Source organism: Hemitrygon akajei, chromosome 30 (assembly GCF_048418815.1).
Source record: "Hemitrygon akajei chromosome 30, sHemAka1.3, whole genome shotgun sequence".
Taxonomy (NCBI): domain Eukaryota; kingdom Metazoa; phylum Chordata; class Chondrichthyes; order Myliobatiformes; family Dasyatidae; genus Hemitrygon; species Hemitrygon akajei.
In genome coordinates this window covers 7,380,565-7,402,688 of record NC_133153.1, presented here as the reverse complement: position 1 = coordinate 7,402,688, position 22,124 = coordinate 7,380,565, and the positions used below count along the sequence as shown (strand labels likewise).

Sequence of the window (22,124 nt, the reverse complement as noted above, 5' to 3'; positions counted from 1 at the left end):
AAAGCCTGCTTGTGTTTACCCTGTTAGGATCCGTCGTAACTTTGTGTACCTTTATCAAATCTCCACTAGTTCTCTACGCTCTAGAGAATAAAGTCTTAACATTTCTAGTCTTTCCCTATAACTCTGGTCCGCAAGTTCTGGCAACATCCTTGTAAATTTTCTTTGCATTCATGTCAATCTTATTGACGTCTTTCCTCAGGTGGGTGAGCAGAACTGCACACAGTACTCCAAATTGGGCTTCAACAACATTTTTTTAATAAAAAAAAATTAATGAATTTTCAAATAGGTTACAGAAGGGGAAAAAATTATCTTAAAAAAAATTGTCAACCCTTCCCCCCTCCCCTTAACCACTCCCCCCTAACATATCCCTATAGAAAAAGGAAAAAAAAGAGAAGAAAAAAGAAAGAATGAATGAATGCCTGGATATCGGAAGATCCCCACATGCTCCATGGAGTTCATAATAGCTTTAGTGTATATATTTATTTCTTTCCCCAGATAACCAATAATTTTATCTTCGGAGCACCTATATATTTAATCCTATCTTTGTAAATAAGGGTGCCAAATTTTCAGAAATATTTCATATTTATCTCTTAAATTATAAGTAATTTTTTCAAGTGGAATGCAGATAAAAATTTCATTCTTCCAACGATCTATACTTAAGTATGAATCTGATTTCCAAGTAACTGCAGTAGCCTTTTTGGCTACTGCCAATGCAATTTTTATGAATTTTTTCTGATATTTATTCAGCTTGGATTTTGGTTTTATCCCTTCAATATCACTTAGTAAAAATAATGTTGGATTATGTGGAAGTTGTGTTCCAATAAAATTCTTAAATTTGTCCAAAAAGGTTGAATTTTAAAACAAGACCAAGTAGAGTGTAAAAAAGTACCAATTTCTTGATTACATCGGAAACATTGATCAGATAAATTTGGATTTAATTTATTTATTTTTTTGTGGTGTAATATATAATTGATGTAAAAAAATTATATTGCACTAATCTTAACCGAACATTTGTTGTATTAGTCATAATGTCAAGACATAGTCTTGACCAACTTGTTTCTTCAATTTTAATATTCAAATCAGTTTCCCATTTTTGTCTTGACTTATGAATTCCTTGCCTGTTTTTGAATCAAACTATACATACAAGAAATAATTTTTTTAATTTTTCCTTTTTGAATTAAAAGTTTCTATTTCATTAGGTTTCGGCAATAACATTGTTTGACCCAATTTATCTCTTAAATAAGCACTTAATTGGAAATAACAAAAAAAAGAGTGTTGTTTGATATTTTGTATTTATTCTTTGATTGATCAAATGACATTAATATACCTCCTTCAAAACAATCTCCTATATATCTAATCCCTTTTTGAAACAAATTGTATAAAAGTTGGTTATCCATTGTAAAAGGAATAAGTTTATTTTGAATTAAAGGTCTCTTTGCTAATAAAGATTTCTTTATCTCATCATCAACATTTATCTTATCCCATAAATCAATCAAATGTTTTAATATAGGAGATTCTTTCTTTTCCCGTATCCATTTAGATTCCCACTTATGTATAAAATTTTCTGGTATATTTTCTCCTATTTTATCTAATTCTATTCTAATCCATGCCGGTTTATCTTCATCAAAAAAAGATGCAATAAATCTAAGTTGATTTGCTTTATAATAATTCTTAAAGTTTGTAAGTTGTAACCCTCCTAGGTCAAATTTCCGTGTCAATTTTCCCAACGATATTCTTGACATCTTACCTTTCCAAAGGAACTTCCTCACACATTTATTTAACTCTTGAAAGAACTTCTGCGGTAATTGTATTGGTAGTGTTTGGAATAAATATTGTAATCTAGGGAATATATTCATTTTTACAGCATTTACTCTGCCTACTAATGTTATTGGTAACATCATCCATTTATCAAGATCTTCTAGAATTTTTTTCAATAATGGTTTTATACATTTAAACGTCCTAACTCCAATGTGTCAAAAATTCTCTTTACAATGCTATCTGTGACACTACTTTCAACAAATTATGGATCTGTATTTTCAGCTCCCTCTTTACCACACCCCTCTGTACACTACCACTCAAGCAAGTCCTACCCTGGTTTGTCCTCATAACGCACAACATCTCAAACTTGTCTGCATTAAATTCCAGCTGGTCTAGATCCTACTGCAAGCTCTGGTTGTCTTTCTTGCGGTCCTCTACACCCTCGGTGTTGGTGTCACCCACAAATTTGTTGATCCAGTTTAGCCCTTTATCATCCAGGTCGCTGATATAGATAACAACAGACCCAGCACCAATCTCTGTGGCACACCACTAGTCACAGCCCTTCAGACAGAGAATCAACCATCTACTAGCACTATCGCTTTGTGAGAGAAATCAATATCAAATCTAATTTCCTACTCATCCTAAATGCCAAATGATTGAGCCGCCTTGATCATCCTCTCACGTGGGACTTTGTCAAAGGGCTTACTAAAGTCCATGTGAACAACATCCATTGCCTTGCCTTCAACCTTCCTGGTAACTTCCTCAAGAAACTCTATAAGATTTGGTAAGATACCGCCTACCATACACAAAACCATGTTGATTATCCCTAATCAGCCTGTCTATCCAAATGCTTACATATTTGGGCCCTTAGAATAATGTCCAATAACCTACCACTGCTGATGTCAATCTCACTGATCTGTAATTTCCTGGTTTATTCTTATAGCCTCCAATTTTCCAATGCCTCGCCCATGGATAAGGATGTTTTAAATATCTCTGCTAGACCCCTCGCAATTTTTGCACTTGCCTCCCACAAGTTCCGCCCTGGGGATTTATCCACCCTTATTTGCTTTAAGATAGCAAACACCTCCGTATCTGTAACCTGTATACGATCCATGACCTCACTGCTGTTTTGCCTCACTTCTATAGACTCTATCTGTCTCATGAGTAAATATAGATGTAAATAATCCATTTAAAATCTCTTCCCCCCACCCCCCCCCAATCTCTTTTGGCGCCAAGCATAGAGTATTCAAGTCAAGTCATTAACTTTATTGTCATTTTGACCATAACTGCTGGTACAGTGCATAGTAAAAATGAGACAACGTTTTTCAGGACCATGCCACAGTACAAAAAACTAGACTGAACTACGTAATTAAAAAAAACAGAGAAAGCTACACTAGACTACAGACCTACACTGGACTGCATAAAGTGCACAAAAACAGTGCAGGCGTTACAATAAATAATAAACAGGACAGTAGGGCAAGGTGTCAGTCCAGGCTTTGGGTATTGAGGAGTCGGATAGCTTGGGGGAAGAAACTGTTACATAGTCTGGTCCTGAGAGCTCAAATGCTTCGGAGCCTTTTCCCAGAAGGCTGGAGGGAGAAGAGATTGTATGAGGGGTGCATGGGGTCCTTCATAATGCTGTTTCCTTTGCGGATGCAGCGTGTAGTGTAAATGTGCGTGATGGCAGGAAGAGAGACCCCAATGATGTTCTCAGCTGACCTCATTATCCGCTGCAGGGTCTTGTGATCCGAGATGGTGCAATATCCGAACCAGGCAGTGATGCAGCTGCTCAGGATGCTCTCAATACAACCCCTGTAGAATGTGATGCGGATGGGGGGTGGGAGATGGACTTTCCTCAGCCTTCACAGAAAGTAGAGACGCTGCTGGGCTTTCTTTGCTATGGAGCTGGTGTTGAGGGACCATGTGAGATTCTCCGTCAGGTGAACACCAAGAAATTTGGTGCTCTTTACGATCTCTACCGAGGAGCCGTTGATGTTCAGTGGGGAGTGGTCGCTCCATGCCCTCCTGAAGTCAACAACCATCTCTTTTGTTCACATTAAGAGACAGGTTGTTGGCTCTGCACCAGTTCGTTAGCCGCTGCACCTCCTCTCTGTAAGCTGACTTGTCGTTCTTGCTGATGAAACCCACCACGGTTGTGTCATCAGCGAACTTGATGATATGGTTCGAGCTGTGTGTTGCAGCACAATCATGGGTCAGCAGAGTGAACAGCAGTGAACTGAGCACACAGCCCTGGGGAGCCCCCGTGCTCAGTGTGATGGTGTTGGAGCTGCTGCTCCCGATCTGGACTAACTGAGGTCTCCCAGTCAGGAGGTCTAGGATCCATTTGCAGAGGGAGGTGTTCAAGCTTCTTGCTGTTTCTTCAAACACTGTCTTTCCTTTTATTTAAAATTTTCTACACTCGGTGGCTACTATATTACACCTTTCTAGTACTGGGTAGGACCACCCTTCCCCCACCCCCCACCTTTGCCTCCAGAACAGCTGAATTCTTTGTGGCATGGATTCAACAAGGTTACAGTGATGCTCAGTTGGGATTAAGGGGTTAATGTGTGCCAAAAAAACCTTCCCCATACCACTACCAACACCAGTCTGAAGCATTGACACAAGGCAGGATAGATCCATGGATTCATGTTGTTAATGCCAAATTCTGACCCCACCAGCTGCATATCACAGCAGAAATTGAGATTCATCAAACCAGGAAATACTTTACCTATCTTTAACTGTCCAGTTTTGGTCAGCCTGTGTCCACCATAGCCCAAATATTTCAAGGTTCGACGTGTTGTGGTTCAGAGATGCTCTTCTGCACACCACTGTTGTAATATAGTTAGTTGAGTTACTGTTGCCTTCCTGTCAGCTTGAACTAGTCAGGCCATTTTCCATTGACCTACTCCTTAACAAGGTGTTTTCACCCACAGATTTTTTGTTTTGTATTATTTCCTGTAAACACTATTGTGGGTGAAAACCTCAGGAAATCAGCAGCAGTTCCTGAAATACTTAAATCACCCTGTCTGGCACCAACAATCATTCATAGTCAAAGTCATTTAGATCTCATTTCTTCCCCATTTCTTGTTCAGCTTGAACAGCAACTGAATCTGTTGACCAAGTCTGCATGTTTTTATATGCTACGTTGTTGCCACATAATTGGCTGATTAGATGTTTGCATTAATAAACAGTTGTGCGTAATAAAGTGGGCACTGAGTGTAGATGAGCATGGATTTTGTTTTAAACTTTTGTGCTTTCTTCTTTACCACTTGCTGAAATAGTAGGCCATGCTGGGACTTTCTTAAGCAAAGTCAGACAAGAGTTTCAGCATAAGAAGATGTGTGTACTATCCTTCCCCTTTTACTCTGGCACAAATGCAACATACAACTCTTCAGGTCTAATTTAATTTGAATTGTATTGAGTTTATCAGCCTTGAGTTGGTTGCTAATTTCTGAGATTTCTTTCTGGGTGCTATACGAGTTCAGGCTGGCTGGGTTTCAAATTGACACATTGCAATTGAATCTGACTTCATGGATTTTTAGATCAAATTCCAGATTATAATATTGGGTCTATCACAACTGAGAATTGTTAGTTTCAAATGATAAAGTAAATCTCTGATAATCTACCACCTTTTTATTTCTTTTATACGTTACACAGTTTATTAAGTTATCCAGTAAATATATTTTGTTTAAAAGGTGTGAGAAATAAACAAGCACACCAGACCCCCCCCCCCCCCCCCACTCTGATTGCAAACCTCTCTACATTCTTAACCGTGGGTTCTGGACTCAAATCATGGCTGCAAGCTCTGGTGCACTAGCTCCAGTTGCACACCCGACTTGCCCTGGGGCTCTGGGTTCACATTCCATAATAATGACTGATCCAGTTGCAGGACCATCAAGGTTTTCATACAATGAATGTTTAATTGTCAGTTCTATGAAATCTAAGCTGGTGGATAGGATTTCAATTTCCTCCATGGTTCTCAGTTTATTTAATTTTCTCCATCCTTTTCATATGTTTGGTCTCATACATGCCAGCCTTTTAAAATCCCTGAATTTATTAACTTTACCAGTGGTGGTCATACATTCAGCTGTCAAGTCTCTACATGTTGAAATTCCTTATGAACAAACACTAGCACTGATGTTACGGTAAAACTATCTATTGGGTCAATTATTTGCTTAATTGCCCTAATCTGTTGATTGGTTCTTTATCAAATTTTGTTTGTGATGCATTGGGCCCTTCCATCAGTATTGAAGGTTCCTCTCTCACAGCTCTTTTTCCTGCTTGCTCATCATGAAGGTAAACTGTTCCCTTTGTGGGCATAGCTTCTTGTAACGACTTTTTCATTTATCCTCTTACTGCCGTGCACCAGTGCCTAAGTGCCTTTTCAGTATTTTCAATCTGTGTATTAGTCAATTATTGTTGACTTGCAAAATCTGAAAACAGTATGATATTAAAACTGAAATTGTTTTTTTTATTGAATTCTGAAAAAACTTAAGGGCATAATTTCATCCTCTGTATGTGAGTGAGAATTTTCAGAGCTGCTTCAGTAGTATTGAACCTCTGGGACTAGAACTTTTCATTCCATAAAAGTGTCTCCCCTTTGTTAATGTCACTATAGATATCAATAGTTTCAAGGGTGGAGAATAGTGTGTTGACAGGACAGTAAATAGTTATGGTTCAGGAAAACAAATGAAACTTTTGCTTATTTAGGAACGTCGTAAGGAAATAGAGCGCATTGCTCGGGAACGTGAAGAACTCCGTAGGCAACACGAGCAGCTTCGGTTTGAACAAGAAAGAAGGAACTCTTTAAAGAGGCCACATGATGTAGACAATAGGTATGTTTTAATGTGACAGAATTATTGGATAAACCTTTGGGTACTCATTGGCTATATGAAAAATCCTGCTTCAATAACAGCATGAATTTGATTACTTACTCTGTAGTTTGATGGATAAACTTTTGCTGATTTTGATTTGTAAGTGTTATACTTGAAGGCATTATTGTCCTTTTTGCAATGTTGTTAGAGTTGCAGAAATAATAGTGTAAATACATATAATGTTTTGCTTACTTTGCTCTTATTCTTTGATTTCATTCAGAAACCTTGATATCTATCTTTTAAAATCATTTAGTCTCATATTGTGGTATGAAGCTTCATTCGTTTAACTCTGAATCATTTTGTATTCTTTTTAGTTCCTCTCCATTATGTGTATGGTTAATTAAATGATACTATAAGACATAGGAGTAAATTAGGCCATCAAGTCTGCTCTGCTGTTCCATCTCTCTCAACCCTATTCACCTGTCTTCTCCCCGTAACTAATCAAGAACTATCAACCTCCACGTTAAATATACCCAGTAACTTGCCCTCAGCCATCTATGACAATGATCCATAGATCTCCATCCATGAATGAATGTTATGCTTGGTTTTTGTTTTTGGAAAAGGAAAGTTTATTCTTGACATGTTTTAACCAGGCTCTTCCAGCTTTAAATCTCTCAATGTCATGTAATCTAGGCGTGATGAACCCTATTGGAGTGATCATAAAAGGAGAGCCATGGACAATGATGTCCGCTTTGGTCACAATTCAGAATACGGTCGTCAAGAGCCAAACCGTTACAATGATTTTGATCATAGGATGCCATCTGCATTTGAGAGGTGAGTGCTCCCTTTCTATCTGGTTTTTGACCATACCAAATGAAACCTGATGTCGCTATGTAATTGATTTGAACAATACTTCTTTTCAAAAAGGGGTGGAGACAGAAAGCAGGAAACTCCAAACCAGTTGGTTTATCATCTCTTGTTGGAAAAATGTTAGAAGCTGTTTTCAAAAATTACAGCAGGGCATTTGGGTTAATGGAAGATTTCATAAAAAGTCAGCATGGTTTTGTGAAAGAAAATGAATATTTGAGTGATGCAAGTTCTATGAAAAGGTTAGCAAGTCCTGTGTTGAGGGCTCATGATTAGATTTTCAGAAGGCATTTGGTGAGGTGCTACATTGAAAATTATTAGGGAAGATAAGGCTTCTAGTGCAGGAAGCAACTTATTGGTGACAATGGATCAATTAATAAGAAACTGCAGATAGGCAGAAATAGATCTTGTGATGTAACTAGTGGTAGGCATGAATGTTGCAACCTACTCATCAGTTTGTAGCTTGGGTGAAGTCACTTGAAGACTGGTTTGGCATTTTGCTGCTGACGTAAAGATGGAAGGAAAGGTAAGCTGCAGAGGAGCCTTTAGAAATAAAATATTTTATCTTGCCTGGTCATCTCTCTACATCCATCCTGCTCCCTCCCCAGGCACTGTCCCATGCAACTACAAAAAGTATCATACCTATTCCTACAATTCCCCCCTTACTACTGTTTGAGATAGAAGCAGCTCTTCCAGCTGAAGCAGGCGTTACATGCGAGTCCTGAAGTGTTGCTTATTGCATTCATTGCTCTGACTACAGCCTCTGTGTCAATGAGACTAGACTCGAATGGGGTGAGTACTTCACCGAGCATCTTCACTCCATCTGCCATGCCAGTCAGGATCTCCAATGGCCAGCTATTCTACTTCCACTCTGTATTCCGACGTCAGTATGTTTATCCATTGACAGGTGTAGGCTTATCTCTATATAGGAATAGTGCCTCATACTCCACTTGGACAGATTTCAACCCCGCAACCTGAATACTGAATTGCCTAACTTGAGGTAATCATTTCCCCTCTGTTCACTTTCCCTTTTCCTGATCCACCTGCTACCTTTCACCAGTCTTTTCCTCTTATCTACCCATTATCCACACACTCCTCCCACTGTTTCCCCTTCCCACCTCCCTCCCACAAATCCATTTTCCATCCTTCTATCCATCAGATTCCTGTCAACCCTTTGTCACTTCCCAGTTTCTGGCATCATTGTCACTCTCCTCCTCACTCATTTGCTTATCACCCTCACCTCCCCACCTAGACCACCTTTCATTTACTAGCTGTTTCTGTATCTCTTCTCTCCACCTTCTTATACTGACTATCTCCCCTTTTTTCAGTTCAGATGAGAGATCTCAACTCAAAACATCATCTGTCCACTACCTTATGTTGATGCTCCCTGATGCATGGAGTTCCTCCAGGTTCTAGCATTTGAAATTTATTGTGTCTTCAAATATTTTATCTAAATGGTGAGCGATAGCTAAGTCAAGATGCAGAGATATCTGGTTATACTAGTACACGATGTGCAAAAGATTAGAAAGTTATTTCTGCAGTTAATACAGAAGGTGAGGAGAATTGAATACAAATGTAGGGTGGCTATACCTCTTGTATAAGGCATTGATGATATCTCATTTGCTGTGCAGAGAATTGGTCTCCTGACTCAAATCTAGAATGGGCTGGTTGTTTTATGAGGAAAAGCTGGACAGGCTAGGCTTGTATCAAGTGAGAGAAAGCTTGCTGAAACATGGAACATATTCAGGAGTTTTGACAGTGGAAGTGGAGAGGACACTGGAGATGGGGCAGGTTTCACAAGTCTTTGGAACCCTGTTCCTCAAAGCAAGTAGAAACAATGTATTTGAATGTTTTTCAGGGATTGTATCATGTCTATAGATGATAGGAATGGACAGAGGATGGAGGGAGGTGGGAAAGAGAAGGAACCCTTCTACTTCCAACAATTACTTTGATCCCTGAAAGGGTTTATTCATGCACAAACATCCCTGTTTCCAAACTAAGAAGGCTGGCTGGTTCTTGAAGCTAAAACATGATGTTATTCCCTAAACTTTACAGGAGAGGAGATCGTTACAACAGTCAAGGAGATGGAAAGAAGAATCGAGCTGGTAGTCGCAGAGAGGATCCTGGGTATAACCGGTATCCAAAACCATATGGTGATTCCCGAAGACCAAGTTCTCAACAAAGAAATGAACTTCATGGAAATAGTGAGCGGAGAGAAATCCGGGATCGAGATGACCGTCGAACAGTAACAATTGAGGATCGTTCAGGAGGCACCAGGGGTCATAACCATCTGGAAAAGATGTCACCATCAAGAAACTTTCCTGATAGAGATAGGATGGGTGACCATGGGGTCCACCATGGTCGACCAAACCAAAATTCTTCTAGACCCAATGATTGGAAGTCAAGTAGTGGTATGGGCTCTACCAAACGTGAATTAAGGTAATGTTGCAATTCTTTGCATTGTTTCTTTGGGTTGTGCACATAATAGTTTCCATTTTCACAAATGTAGAATAATTTTGGCTCATTTTGAGATTTTAAAAAACTTGTCATTTAAAAAAGGAATTGCAAATTCTGAGAATAAAAAAATAATTTCCCATGGATGATCAGTCATATTTATTTTTATCAGTAACCAAAAAGTTTAAATACATGTAGATGTGACTGACTAGCCATTTGCTTTTATTTATGGGTTTACTTTAGTCAGTGAGGTTGCTGCAGTGAGAATTTCTCTTTTGAATTAGAGTTCAGAATGATGAATTTCATTGGGACTCATTGATATATTCAGTTCAAAATGATGTTACTTGGGATCATTATCTTCCTAGTTTGAGAAAACAAAATTGGTTTAAGAATGAAAAGTTTGGATTTCAATCTGCTGTTATTGTCATCTTGGTTCTTTTGCATTCCTTTGAAAAATGATCAATTTAATGCTGCATTCTTTTCCATTAGTCTTAATAAGACTCAAATCACACTTTCTCCAAAACGTAGACTACGATTGATAGATTTTTGAATTAATTGGATTAGACTTTGTTCTGAACTATTATTCCTTACCTGTTAGGTGGTTTTGAACATTTTGAGGACTGTTGGCTGTTTTGCTGTTAAATTTAACTTGTCATTTAGAAATCAAGGGAAAATGTTAACTGATTTTTGACATTGAAGGAATTCGAGAGAGAGAGAGCGAATACGGCCAGAGAGGTCTGGACCGAATGTGCGAAGTGGCCCACCGAGTGGTCACGGCAGTATGACTGGTTACAGTAGCCGAGATGGAGGACGGCCTGCTATTGGTGACAGAAGTAATAATCCTCAGGTAGAGAACAATTAATTAGACTTAATAATGCATGTGGAGCAGTTTTGTTCCATATAATTTCCCTTAAATTTTAAATTGGTGTCTTCAAATAAGGCTTTCATTTGAGATGGTTGTTCCATAGAAAATAGATTCCACATTGTCTACGTAATGTAATTACTGGGAGAGGTGGTAAATATCACTCTCAGTTTTCCACCAGTAGAATTTTAAAGGGTATAATTTTGTGGTGATGCAAAAGAATTGCAATTAATTAATTTGAAATTATATTGTTGCATTCATATTTATGAAATCTCACTTCCCAGGCATCTCATTATCATGAAAACAGACATGTGGTGATAGAACGCCATGGCCGAGATGCAGGAGGACCAAGAAACAGTTGGCATTCTGGGCCCAGTTCTCAAGGCAGTGGATATCAAGAGGTGCGGCGAATGAGTGATGGTCGTGGTCCTGGCATGATGCCACCGTCCAGGTACTAAAGTTGCATTCTGTCAGCTATTCTGGTTGCCAGTAACTTGGAACATGTATTGTAAATAATCTAATATTATGTATGGTATTGCATTTTTGACTGGTTTTATATTAAACACTTGCTCTTTCTGACAACCTATTTGAATTAAGTGTATTACTAGTGTTGATTTTTTTTTGGGTAGGTACTTTTGTGATCCCTAATAGCTATAAATACTGAAAGATTTGTTCATAAATGAATATAAATTCAACATCAAAGAAGACAAATCCGGGAAGATAGTTTGTTAAATCATTCAGTTAAATGTTAAGGAGATGATAATTGTATCTATATCAGTTAAAATTACATTAAGCTTGTGTTTTACTGTATTAAAAATTCTTGTTTCCAGTCCATTAAAACCATTCTCAACTAATAGTGTGTATTGTTTCCATTTTTATGTCTTTTTGCTTGCGTAATATGAAAGTAGTTGTGCTGAACAAGAGCGTGTATATTGTGCCATATAGTAGTCTGGAAACATACAGTTGTACTTAATTATAGGAGGCTATAATTGTTCTCTTCATGCATTGACAGCTGTATTACACAATACATCTTGGAAGAGATAGGCTAAGAAAATGATTTTACACTGATTTTCTGTTTCCTGTTTATGATTAATACTACTGTCCTCTCCTTACATTTCTTAGATTTTGTAGGCTGTAATTTGTAGATTGTTTCATTCCACCATATCTCTTCACTCCTGATTAATTTTTTGTTTGGGACTATCACTAACCACAACTGGTGTCTCTTACCTTGTTCAGACACAAAAGGCTGTGGAAATATTCCAGTAAAATCATCCCCTAATTTCTCTTTCACTTTGCACCCTTCCCAGCCTAACTACAACCATTGTGGTTGTAGTTGGGCTGCACTCTCCTCTGGACCACCCTTCTCTGTGTGATATTTAATCTATTCATTCTTACAAAGATTATCTGAAATGATTTTGGTACCTACTACCAAAATGTGACCTTTTTTGTTTTCTCCAAGGGTATATTCTTGACTACCTTTTTTTTCTCAAATACTACTCAAGGGTTTGACCAAGGTTCTTCAACATGGCAGAATGATTAAAGACAATGGAATATACAAAGATAAGGGCAAATAAAATTAATTTAGTACTAATAAGAGAAGTGTAAAGGTTGATGTGACTAGAAGAAAATTTCAGTGGTACTCTGTAGGGCTTGGAATTAATTCTATAACTCGAGATATTATTAATAATACCAGAATGATTTTTTTTTAAAGAAGCCATAATTTAAAGTTGCATTTGAATTTTTTAAAACGTATTGTTATTCACAGGGAGGCAGTAGTATACAGCATCAGTAAACTAAGTCAGGTTGGCTTAGTTCTCTTGCGATAATGAGAGGGATTTGTTCTATAGGGAATCCATTTTATTAGGGCAAATGACAACAAAAACTAAGAAATGTAGAGGAACATAAGGTAGTTGGAATGCACATTGACAGATCCCTGAAGATGGTAGTATAAGTGGATATAGTTGAGTATGCAATACTTTTCTTGTAATGTGCCTTGGCAATAAAGCAATGAGTTGCAATCCTTTATCAGGGACCTTTCCTCAATGTCTGAAGTGGGGACTGAATGGAAATGGGCAACTCCTCCCAAAAAAAGGTGAAACTATTCATGCCTGTGTATGGCAAGATAGGGATACTACTTAGACATGATGTGTAACAAATAACAATGGTACCACAGAAATGCCACTGCATAGACCATCTTCAGCCAGAGAAAACCGAATAACAACCTGAGTGTTCAGTGGCGTTGAGACTCACCTTCAGTATTTTTGATGGCCTTTGTTGAACATAAATTTAACTGAATGAGCAATAACACCTGTAGCCATAAGTGGTTTGAAGGCATAACTTTTCCCATTGTATATGGGGCATGTCTGGAATACTTTGGAATACCATTATGTGCTTTAATGAATGCAGCTCCAATAACATTCAAGCTATGCCTCAGCTTCAGGTTCCCCTCCAAACCATATACGTACTGACTTGGGAAATATTTTGCTGCTCCTTCATTATTGCTTGCTGAACCCTGGAATTTCCTACTCAGTAACCATAATAAGACTACCATCACATGATGGTGTGCTGCAGTTGAAAAGGACATCTTGTTGTCAGCTCAGTGGTAGCAAGTGACAGTGATCAGAATCAGAATTATTATTAACGTTTTGAAATTTTGGTTGCAGCAATACAGTGCAATGCATAAAAATATAATAAGCATATAAAAAATAAAGAGAGCAAAATAGTGAGGTCGTGTTAATGAGTTTGTGGACCATTCAGAAATCTGATGGCGCAGGGGAAAAAGCTGTAACCAAAACATCGAGTGTGCATCTGCAGGCTCCTGCACTTCCTCTCTGATGGTAGTAATGAGAAGAGGACATGCCCTCTGTGGTCCTTCATAAAATAGGCCAAAGTCAGCATGGTTTCCTTAAGAAAAATCTTGTCTGAGGAATCTTGAAATTGTGGAAATAACAAACAGGATAGACAAAGGAGAATCAGTGGATGTAGTGTACTTCAAATTTCAGAAGGCCTTTTGACAAGGTGCCGCATATAAGATTGCTTAAAGGATTAGCTGATTGGCAGGAGGCAAAGAGTGTAAATAAAGGTAGCCTTTTCTGATTGGCTGCTGAGAAGTATTGGCGTTCTGCAGGGGTTGGTGTTGGGACTACTTTTTACATTATATGTTAATAATTTGGATGCTAGAATTGATGGCTTTGAACCCAGTTTTTCAGAGGATAACAGAGAAGGGTGGAGGGGCTGGTAATGTTGAAGCAGGGAGGCTATAGAAGGACTTAGAAACATTAGGAAAGGGGGAAGAAATGGTAGATGGAATATAATGTCAGGAAGTGTATGGTCATGTATTCTGGGCAGAAGGAACAAAATTGCAGACTTTTATAAATGGGCATAAAATTTAAAAATCTGAGGTACAGAGAGACTTGAGAGTCCTCATGTAAGATTTTGTAAAGGTCAATTTGCAGGTTGAGTCAGTGGCGAGGGAAGTAAATATTAGCATTCATTTTGAGAGACCTAGAGCAGGGATGTAATGGTGAGGCTTCACCTGGAGTATCGTGACTGGCTTATGTCCTCTTATCTAAGAAAAGATGTGCAGACATTGGAGAGGGTTGAGAGGAGTTTCACAAGAGTGATTCTGGGAATGAAAGGGTTATCATATGAAGAATGTTTGATGGCTTTGGGCCTGTACTTGCTGGAATTTAGAGGAATGTGGAGGAATCTCATTGAAACTTATTGAATGCTGAAAGGCAAAAGATAGAGTGGATGTGGAGAGGATATTTCCTATAGTGGGTGAACCTAGGTCTAAAGGGCACAGCTTCAGAACAGAGGGATGTCTATTTAGAATGGAAATGAGGCAGAATTTCTGTAGCCAGAGGGTGGTGAATCTGGAATTCGTTGCCACAGGTGGAGGTGAAGCCTAGGTCACTGGGTGAGGTTAATAGGTTCTTGATTAGTCAGAGCGTGAAAGGTTCTAGGGAGAAGGCTGAAGAATGGGGTTGAGAAGGAAAATGGATCAGCCTTGATGAAGTGACGGAGCAGATTCGATGGGCCAAATGGCCTGACTACTCCTATCTCTTATGGTCTACAGGGATTGTCAAATGGTGGATGCCATCATCTCGAGGCATTGCCTTTTAGAAGTTGTTCTTGATGTTAGGCAGGCTACTTTGAAAACTGCAACACAGCACTGGCCCTCTGGCCTACTGTTGTTCTGACTAACCTACTCTGAGATCAATCTAACCCATTCCTCCTACATAACCCTCCATTTTTTTACATTCCATGTGCCTATCTGAGAGTTTCTTAAATGCGCCTAATGTATTCATCACTGCTACCACCCTGCCAGGGCATTCTATGCATTCAACACTTGTTTAAAAAAAAATTACCGCAGACATTCTTTCCTTAAAATGATGCCATTATTTATTGGCCATTTCCACCCTGGGAAAAAGTCTGGTTATCCACTTAATCTATGCCACTCATTGTCTTGCACATCTGTATTATATCACCTGCCATCCTTCGCTCCAAAGAGAAAACTCCTAGCTCACTCAACCTATCCTCATAAGGCATGCTCTTTGGTTCAGGCATCATCCTGGTATATCTCCTCTGCACCCTCTCTAAAGTTTCCATATCCCTTCCTATAATGAGGCCACCAGAACTGAACACAATATGCCAAATGTGGTCCAAATAGGGTTTTATAGAGTTGGAACATTACCTCACAGTCCTTGAACTCAAGTGCCCATGATCAATCTGGCTGAGTCTACACCCTCTGCAGCTTTTTTCCAGACCTGTGCATTACCAGGTCATAATCTTCTCCATTGTGCCTATGTAGAAATTTGCTAGCGTCATTAGTGACATACCAAATCTCCTCAAACTCCTTTGGCAAGCTGCCTTCCTTCCTAATTGCATCAGTGTATTGGGCCGAGGATAGATCCTCTGAGATGTTGATACCCAGGGCTTGAAATTGCTTAACCTTTCCACTGCTGACCTCTCGATGAGACAGGTGTGTTCTCCTGCTTCCCCCTTCCTGAAGTCCAACAGAAATTCCTTGATGCTGTCGTGCCAGTGACAGCTACGTGCTGCAAATGAAATAATTACTGGTTTAACACTAGTTTGGCCACAGATGGTAACCACCTTTACCGGAAAGTTATTTTAATATTTCATTATCTGGGCATCACTGGCAAGAATGGGCATTTATTGACCATGCCTCTTGCCTTGTGAAGGTGGTGGTGAGTCACTGCTTTGAACTGTTACTGTCCTGGTTGAAGGTACTGTTGGGGAAGGTGTTCCAGTTTAGACCTGGCGACAATCAGTGTGTTTACCTGTTAGGTTAGATTGCAACTAGAAGAATGCCAGCCCTTGTGGTGGATGGCGTAGATTTAGCGGATAGCCGGCTGAGTATTACTGATGGTGAACAATGTTGTCATTATGTGCTGGCAGGGGAAGAAATGCATGCTGCCATTAGACTGGGCTTAAGAAAAGTTCAGATAATTTTCTCTGGACTAGAATACTCATGACGAAAGAAGGTTAAAGGCAGAGATTTAATCAAGGTTTATAAAATTGAAGCTAAGAATTATAAAGCAATAGAACACTACAGCACAAAACAGGCCATTTGGTCCATCTAGTCCATGCTGAACTATTAACCTGCCTTGTCCTATCTACCTGCACCTGAAACACAGCCCTCCATACCCTCCCATCCATGTACCTATCCAAATTTCTCTTAACATCATACAACTTCAACATAACATCCCAAATCCTGTACTCAATACTCGAGTTCTAGTCTCACCAACTTATCCAGTAGGAGTTAAATGAAAGCAAACATTATACCCCAAATAATTTTGTATATTTCTATCAAATCTCCCCTTATTCTTCTACACTCTAGGGAATAAAGTCTTAACCTATTCAACCTTTCCCTATAACTCAGGTCCTCAAGTCCTGGCAACATCCTTGTAAATTTTCTCTGCACTCTTTCAATCTATTTGACATCTTGTAGGTAGGTAACCAAAACTTCACATAATACTCCAAATTAGGCATCACTAGCATCTTAACAACTTCAACAGTACCCAACTCCTTTACTCAGTCTTGTGATTTCATGAAAGCCAATGTGCCAAAAGCTTTCTTTCCAACCCTATTTACCTCTGGTGTATTTTCTTTCTGTTTGTCCTTTGCAGAGCTGAGTACCTAAGGGCCTTATAGGTAAGGTAATTGTAATTGAGATTGGAGATAGCTGGTGGAGGTACCAAAAGAAGTGACGGAAGCAAAGATGTCAGCAAAACAAAGTATCTGGGTGAACTCCTGAAGTGTAGAGAAAGAAGGTGGAAGTCCTGATGAAGGGTCTCAGCCCGAAACATCAACATTTCTTCTCCCTATAGATGCTGCCTGGCCTGCTGCATTCCAGCATTTTGTATGTGTTGGTTGAAGCTGGTTATTAGTTCAGCTGACATGGATATTTGAGCCAAATAGTTGCTACTGCTGCACACTTCTGATTTTTTTTTCCTGTAATCTGTCAAGAGTCTGTATCTCTATGTTTGCTAGAAGCAGCTGCACAGTGCAAATGAATTAAAAACCATAAAGGCAGCAAAAAGTCCAGGTCCTGGTCTTCATTGGCCAGGTGAGAATTTATTGCCCTTGTATGTACACTATATACAACCTTGAGATTCATCTACTTAGAGGCAGTCACAAGAAGGGAACCCAATAGGACCAATTCCAAACAAAGAGACTGTCAAACAGCCAGTATGCTGGGGGGGAAAAACAAATAGTGCAAACGATAAAAGTAAGCAACTAACATTCAGAACTTAAGTTCACAAAAGCAAGTCCTCAGCCACAAAGCACCTCCCCTCCCTGCTGGTAGTAATGAGGGCATGTCCTACTCAGCCTGTGACAACAGCCTGATGGACTGGCTGTTATTGTTTCCTCTTATGTACAGCTGGCTGTCTCTATTTCCTTTTTACTGTTTCCTTCATATTTAGAATATGGTGCCTGTCCAATTGAAGTGGATGAGATTATTCAAATTAGTTGTCCATAAAGCAGTTATACTAAAGAGAATTACATTTGTGAACTGTGTGAACGTGTTCTTCCCACAGGATGGGAACAGACCATTCAGTTGGCTCAGGCCTATTACCCCAATCATGATTGATTTTGTCAACCAAACTCTATTGGTATCAGAGATTAACATCCTTTCACTCTCTATGTAAAAGCCTTTCTAACCTTTCTGAAAACTCAGTAATACTTGAAACCATGGTGCCCCACACATAGTTTGTGAAAATGCTTTCTCACTACCTTGCTAGTTCCTCTTTCTTCAAATGAATCACCTGTCAATGAATGGAGCCTGGTATGTATAATTTTTCTTCGTAATGTAACCCTTGTCCAGGCATAATTCTGGTAAGTCTGATGGCTGTCTTCCTGAGGTCAATATATTATTCTCAAGGAGAATATAACAAATTGCTTACATTGCTGCATATGACTGTAATATCCCTCTTGCCCACCTTTACTATTATTCTCTCATATGATGACCAACATTACATTGCTTCCTTTTTTTAATCGCTCTTTAATATTTTAATAATCTATGCATATATCTCTAAACTTGTTTCTTCTACCTTTTCATCACAAATTTTGATGAGACAGATAAAGCCATGTTTGTGTAATTTACTATCATGCACGTGGTATTTATCTGATAGTTAAAAGGACACGTAGCTTGACATCTGAAGCTTCAAACCAAAGCATTCAATTTAAATAACTACCAGTTATGTCAGAAGTATGATGCTTTTGCTTTTCAAAGGTTGTCAGTGGTGCTATCAATATATCTTTTTGTTTCTGCCACACAATAATTGGGATCTCATGATTGCTTGGTATTACATTTATTCACTATCTAAAGTATTGAGATTTACATGTATGGCAACATAATTTAGAAGTGAAAGTCTTGCACATTGTACCAAGGCCCAAGTGATTTATTTTTCTTTTCAGGTTGTTTACACGCTAACATTGATTTCATTTTCAAAAACCTTTTACAAATATTATGTTGCTAAGTTCCTTCTTAGTATGTTTTGCCCATTTTCAGATAGAGTATCTTGAGATTTTAGCCATTGCTGGCTTCAAAGGTTTCTTACTATTTTCTTTTATTGCCCTCTGTAGTCCTGTAGCAAACAGAATTGTGCAGATCACGAACAACACAATACAAGGAGGCAATGTTTCAGGCTCCAAAGGACTGCATGGATCAGGAGATGCTCGCTTTAAGCCATTCAAAGGGGGTGCTCCACGAAGACACTAATCCACATTGTTTGCAGTAGATTAATTTTTTTGTTTCTAGATGTACCTGTATTTGTAGTTATATTCAATCAATTCAACCTATGTTTTCCCTGTGCCACAGACATTATTACGTCTGTTTTTTAGCACATTGTTTTACCACTGACCTTTTTGCTGTTGGTTTTATTTATGTAGCAGTACGGCCATTGAACATGAAGAAAAGCCACTTTTGTTTTCAGTCTGATTTGTGTAAATGTCTTGCTTTGGAAGAGAGCATGGCAGTGGAACCCCAATTATCTGTTAGTATAGAGATTGGGTAGGGAATTCCCTCTCCATAGATAATGGAACTTGGATGTCTGTGCTCAGTGAGCCTTAGGTTTGGTGTATCCTCTGGATGCTACTAGCACCATGTCATTACAGCCAAAAATGGAGCAATTCTTGATTATTGGCAGCCTTGACTCCATTCATATACTGAACTAATTCAAGAATGGTTTAAAAGATTAATTTGTAAACTGTAATTGCTATCCTGTGAATAATTGAAAAATGCATAAAGCAAGGACAGACAGATAACTGAGACTCCACTGTATGGTTAATTATTCAAAGCTTCTTAGAAGACAATTGTGCAATTCACTATTATCTGTAGTAATGCAGTTAACTTTCTACATTAATAAACAGGACACAGGGAGGGGCAGCAGGCTCCACCATTTTGCAAAATAGCATATTTATTGACAATTAATTTTCTACATTTACCAGCCACAGTTTAGAATATTAGTAACTTTTCTCAAAGGATTGTTCTTTACAAGTGTATAAATGTGGCACCAATGCTGGGAAGATGTATTCTTGGATTTTGGAATAAATCTTCATGACATTGTTATTTGAAGTTAAGTCACTTTTTTTATTTCCATCTCCTGCTTTGTTAAAATATTTTGATTTATCAACACTGAATTATTAATGTATGTATGATCAAATAAATAGTTTTAGTCAGGTTTACTTGAAATGATATTATGCACCTGTTATTTTAAGTACTTCTCTGGAGATAGTAAATTCCCTGAAATTCATCCTGGACAGTGGTTTTAAAGGCATTCTACGTCTTACAGAGGAACAGAGAAGAAATACTTCAAATGATTTCTCAACTTTGATACTCTTGATGCCATTCCATGGGAATCCATCCAGTCCAGCCTTGCTCCTACATGATCAACAAGTTAAAGGCTATGTGCCAACCAAAATAAAAAATCTTGGGTGTAGTTGATATCCTGGTTGATCTCTAAAATTTCACTGGAGAAACTTTAATCTCAAACTCACTACCTTAACCACAACAGAACATGCTAGGACACTGTAACTGTGACCATCTTCAAGACAGGAAACAGCTGAATGTGCTAACTACTGAGGATTCACCCAATTCCAATTATTTGCCAAGGGAAAGTCAATGCCACTAGCTTTTTCAGCCAGCTTCTTCCAGTGGATAAAGAGCTAGTTCCCAATTCTCAAACTGGATTCCATCCATCTGAAGGCACAAAGAACTTGATCATTACCTTGTGCCAAATCCAAAAAAGATGTGGGTAGCACCACAAACTCTCACTCATATTCTAAACTCCACTTGCAGGATAAATGGATGAATAGTGTCTCTTGCAGACCATATTACCATGGCCAATACCAGACTGTTGGAACTAGCATTCTATTCCAAATTCTATTGATGCAAGATGGTGACAGGAACAGATTTGTTTGTTCTCAAACCCCCCCCCCCCCTTGAAAAAATTATAACATCCCCACTGATCTACTGTAATCTATTACCCTTTAATACCCAAATTTTAGAGGGATCATTCAGAATGGCATGCATTTGTGAGGACCATTCAGAAGTTTGTTGTCTTATGTTGGAAGCACTGCATTGCCTCCCAAACTATTCACACAATTTCAAATCACATTCCCAAACACAAGACATTCTGCAGAAGCAGGAAATCCAAAGCAACACACAAAAACACTGGAGGAGCTCAGCAGGTCAGATCTGTGGAAATGATTAAAAAGGTGATGTTTCAAGCTAACACCCATCATCAGGACTGGAAAGGAAGGGAGAAGAAGCCAGAATAAGGTGGGGAGTGGGAGTGGGGCAAGTAATACAAGATAGAAGGTGATAGGTGAAGCCAGGGGGCTGGAGTGGGGGGGAGGGATGAAGTAAGAAGCTGGGAGGTGCGAGGTGGAAAAGGTAAAGGGCTGGAGAAGGAATCTGATGAGAGGAGAAAGGAGTTGACACTGGGGGAAGGTGATAGGTGAGAAGAGGAGGTATGGGGGGCAGAGTGGGGAATGAAATTAGTGGAGGGGGTTAATTACCAGAAGTTGGAGAAATAAATGTCATGCCATCAGTATGGAGGCTACCCATACAGAAAACTATTGCTCATCGAGGCAGTAGGGAAGGGATGGACCAACGTGTTGGAATAGGAATGAAGATTGGAAATAAAATGGTTGGCCACTGGGAAATCCTGCTTTTTGCAGATTGAGCTCCAACTCAGTGATTAACACCCATCTCAGCCCTCAAATGGAAACATGTCACCCTCCGTACCCGACTTCCAAAATTCTGAGAACTAGCTGAAAATTAATGACAGCTCTAAAAAAAATGTACACCAAATAATACTGTACATCTCAAAACCACCCATTTCTATTAATGGACATTACCTAAACACTCATTTGATTTTGATGTACAAATGCAGGTGGTAAAATGTCAAACAGAAATAGTGTCAATTCAAAATTAAGATAAAGCTACTACATACTAGGTGGTGTAATGCTCACGGTTGGAGATGGGCATTTGGACACTGGTTGATGCATTTTATCAATTAAGTCCTTTAGGGAAGTGCATGTTATGGTGATGAATGTGGTTTTGCTACGCAAAAAAACTGGTAAGTAGGGTTTGTTGTGGGAAAATGCAAGGACATGCACTTAAGTAAGAGGAATCAAAAGGCAAATTATCTAGAATGGAGGGAGAGTTCAAATGAGGTTCAGTGGAAGTTAAGAGGAATCTAAGTGTCCCAGTGCATTAATAACAAAGTTACCAGTTGGATCCAACAAGCAACAAAGGTGGCAAACAGCATTTAAGCTTTCACCAAGAAAAGGTTGGAGTTCAAGAACAGGATGGTTTTGCCACAATTGTATAGGGT

The 22,124-nt window shown here is 38.9% G+C and overlaps 1 protein-coding gene across 2 annotated transcripts in view; it reads left to right on the top strand.

Annotated features, from left to right (window-relative positions):
- The window catches only part of sltm (SAFB-like, transcription modulator), a 72,470-nt gene extending 52,618 nt beyond the window's left edge, over nt 1-19,852 (top strand). For both annotated transcript variants that reach the window (XM_073032924.1, XM_073032923.1), the window contains exons 16-21: nt 6,469-6,593; nt 7,266-7,406; nt 9,495-9,878; nt 10,593-10,740; nt 11,040-11,206; nt 18,868-19,852. In XM_073032924.1, the coding sequence (XP_072889025.1) occupies nt 6,469-6,593; nt 7,266-7,406; nt 9,495-9,878; nt 10,593-10,740; nt 11,040-11,206; nt 18,868-19,003 (1,101 nt within the window). In that variant the 3' untranslated portion in view covers nt 19,004-19,852. The remainder of the gene's footprint in view (nt 1-6,468; nt 6,594-7,265; nt 7,407-9,494; nt 9,879-10,592; nt 10,741-11,039; nt 11,207-18,867) is intronic.
- Nucleotides 19,853-22,124: the final 2,272 nt, after the last annotated feature.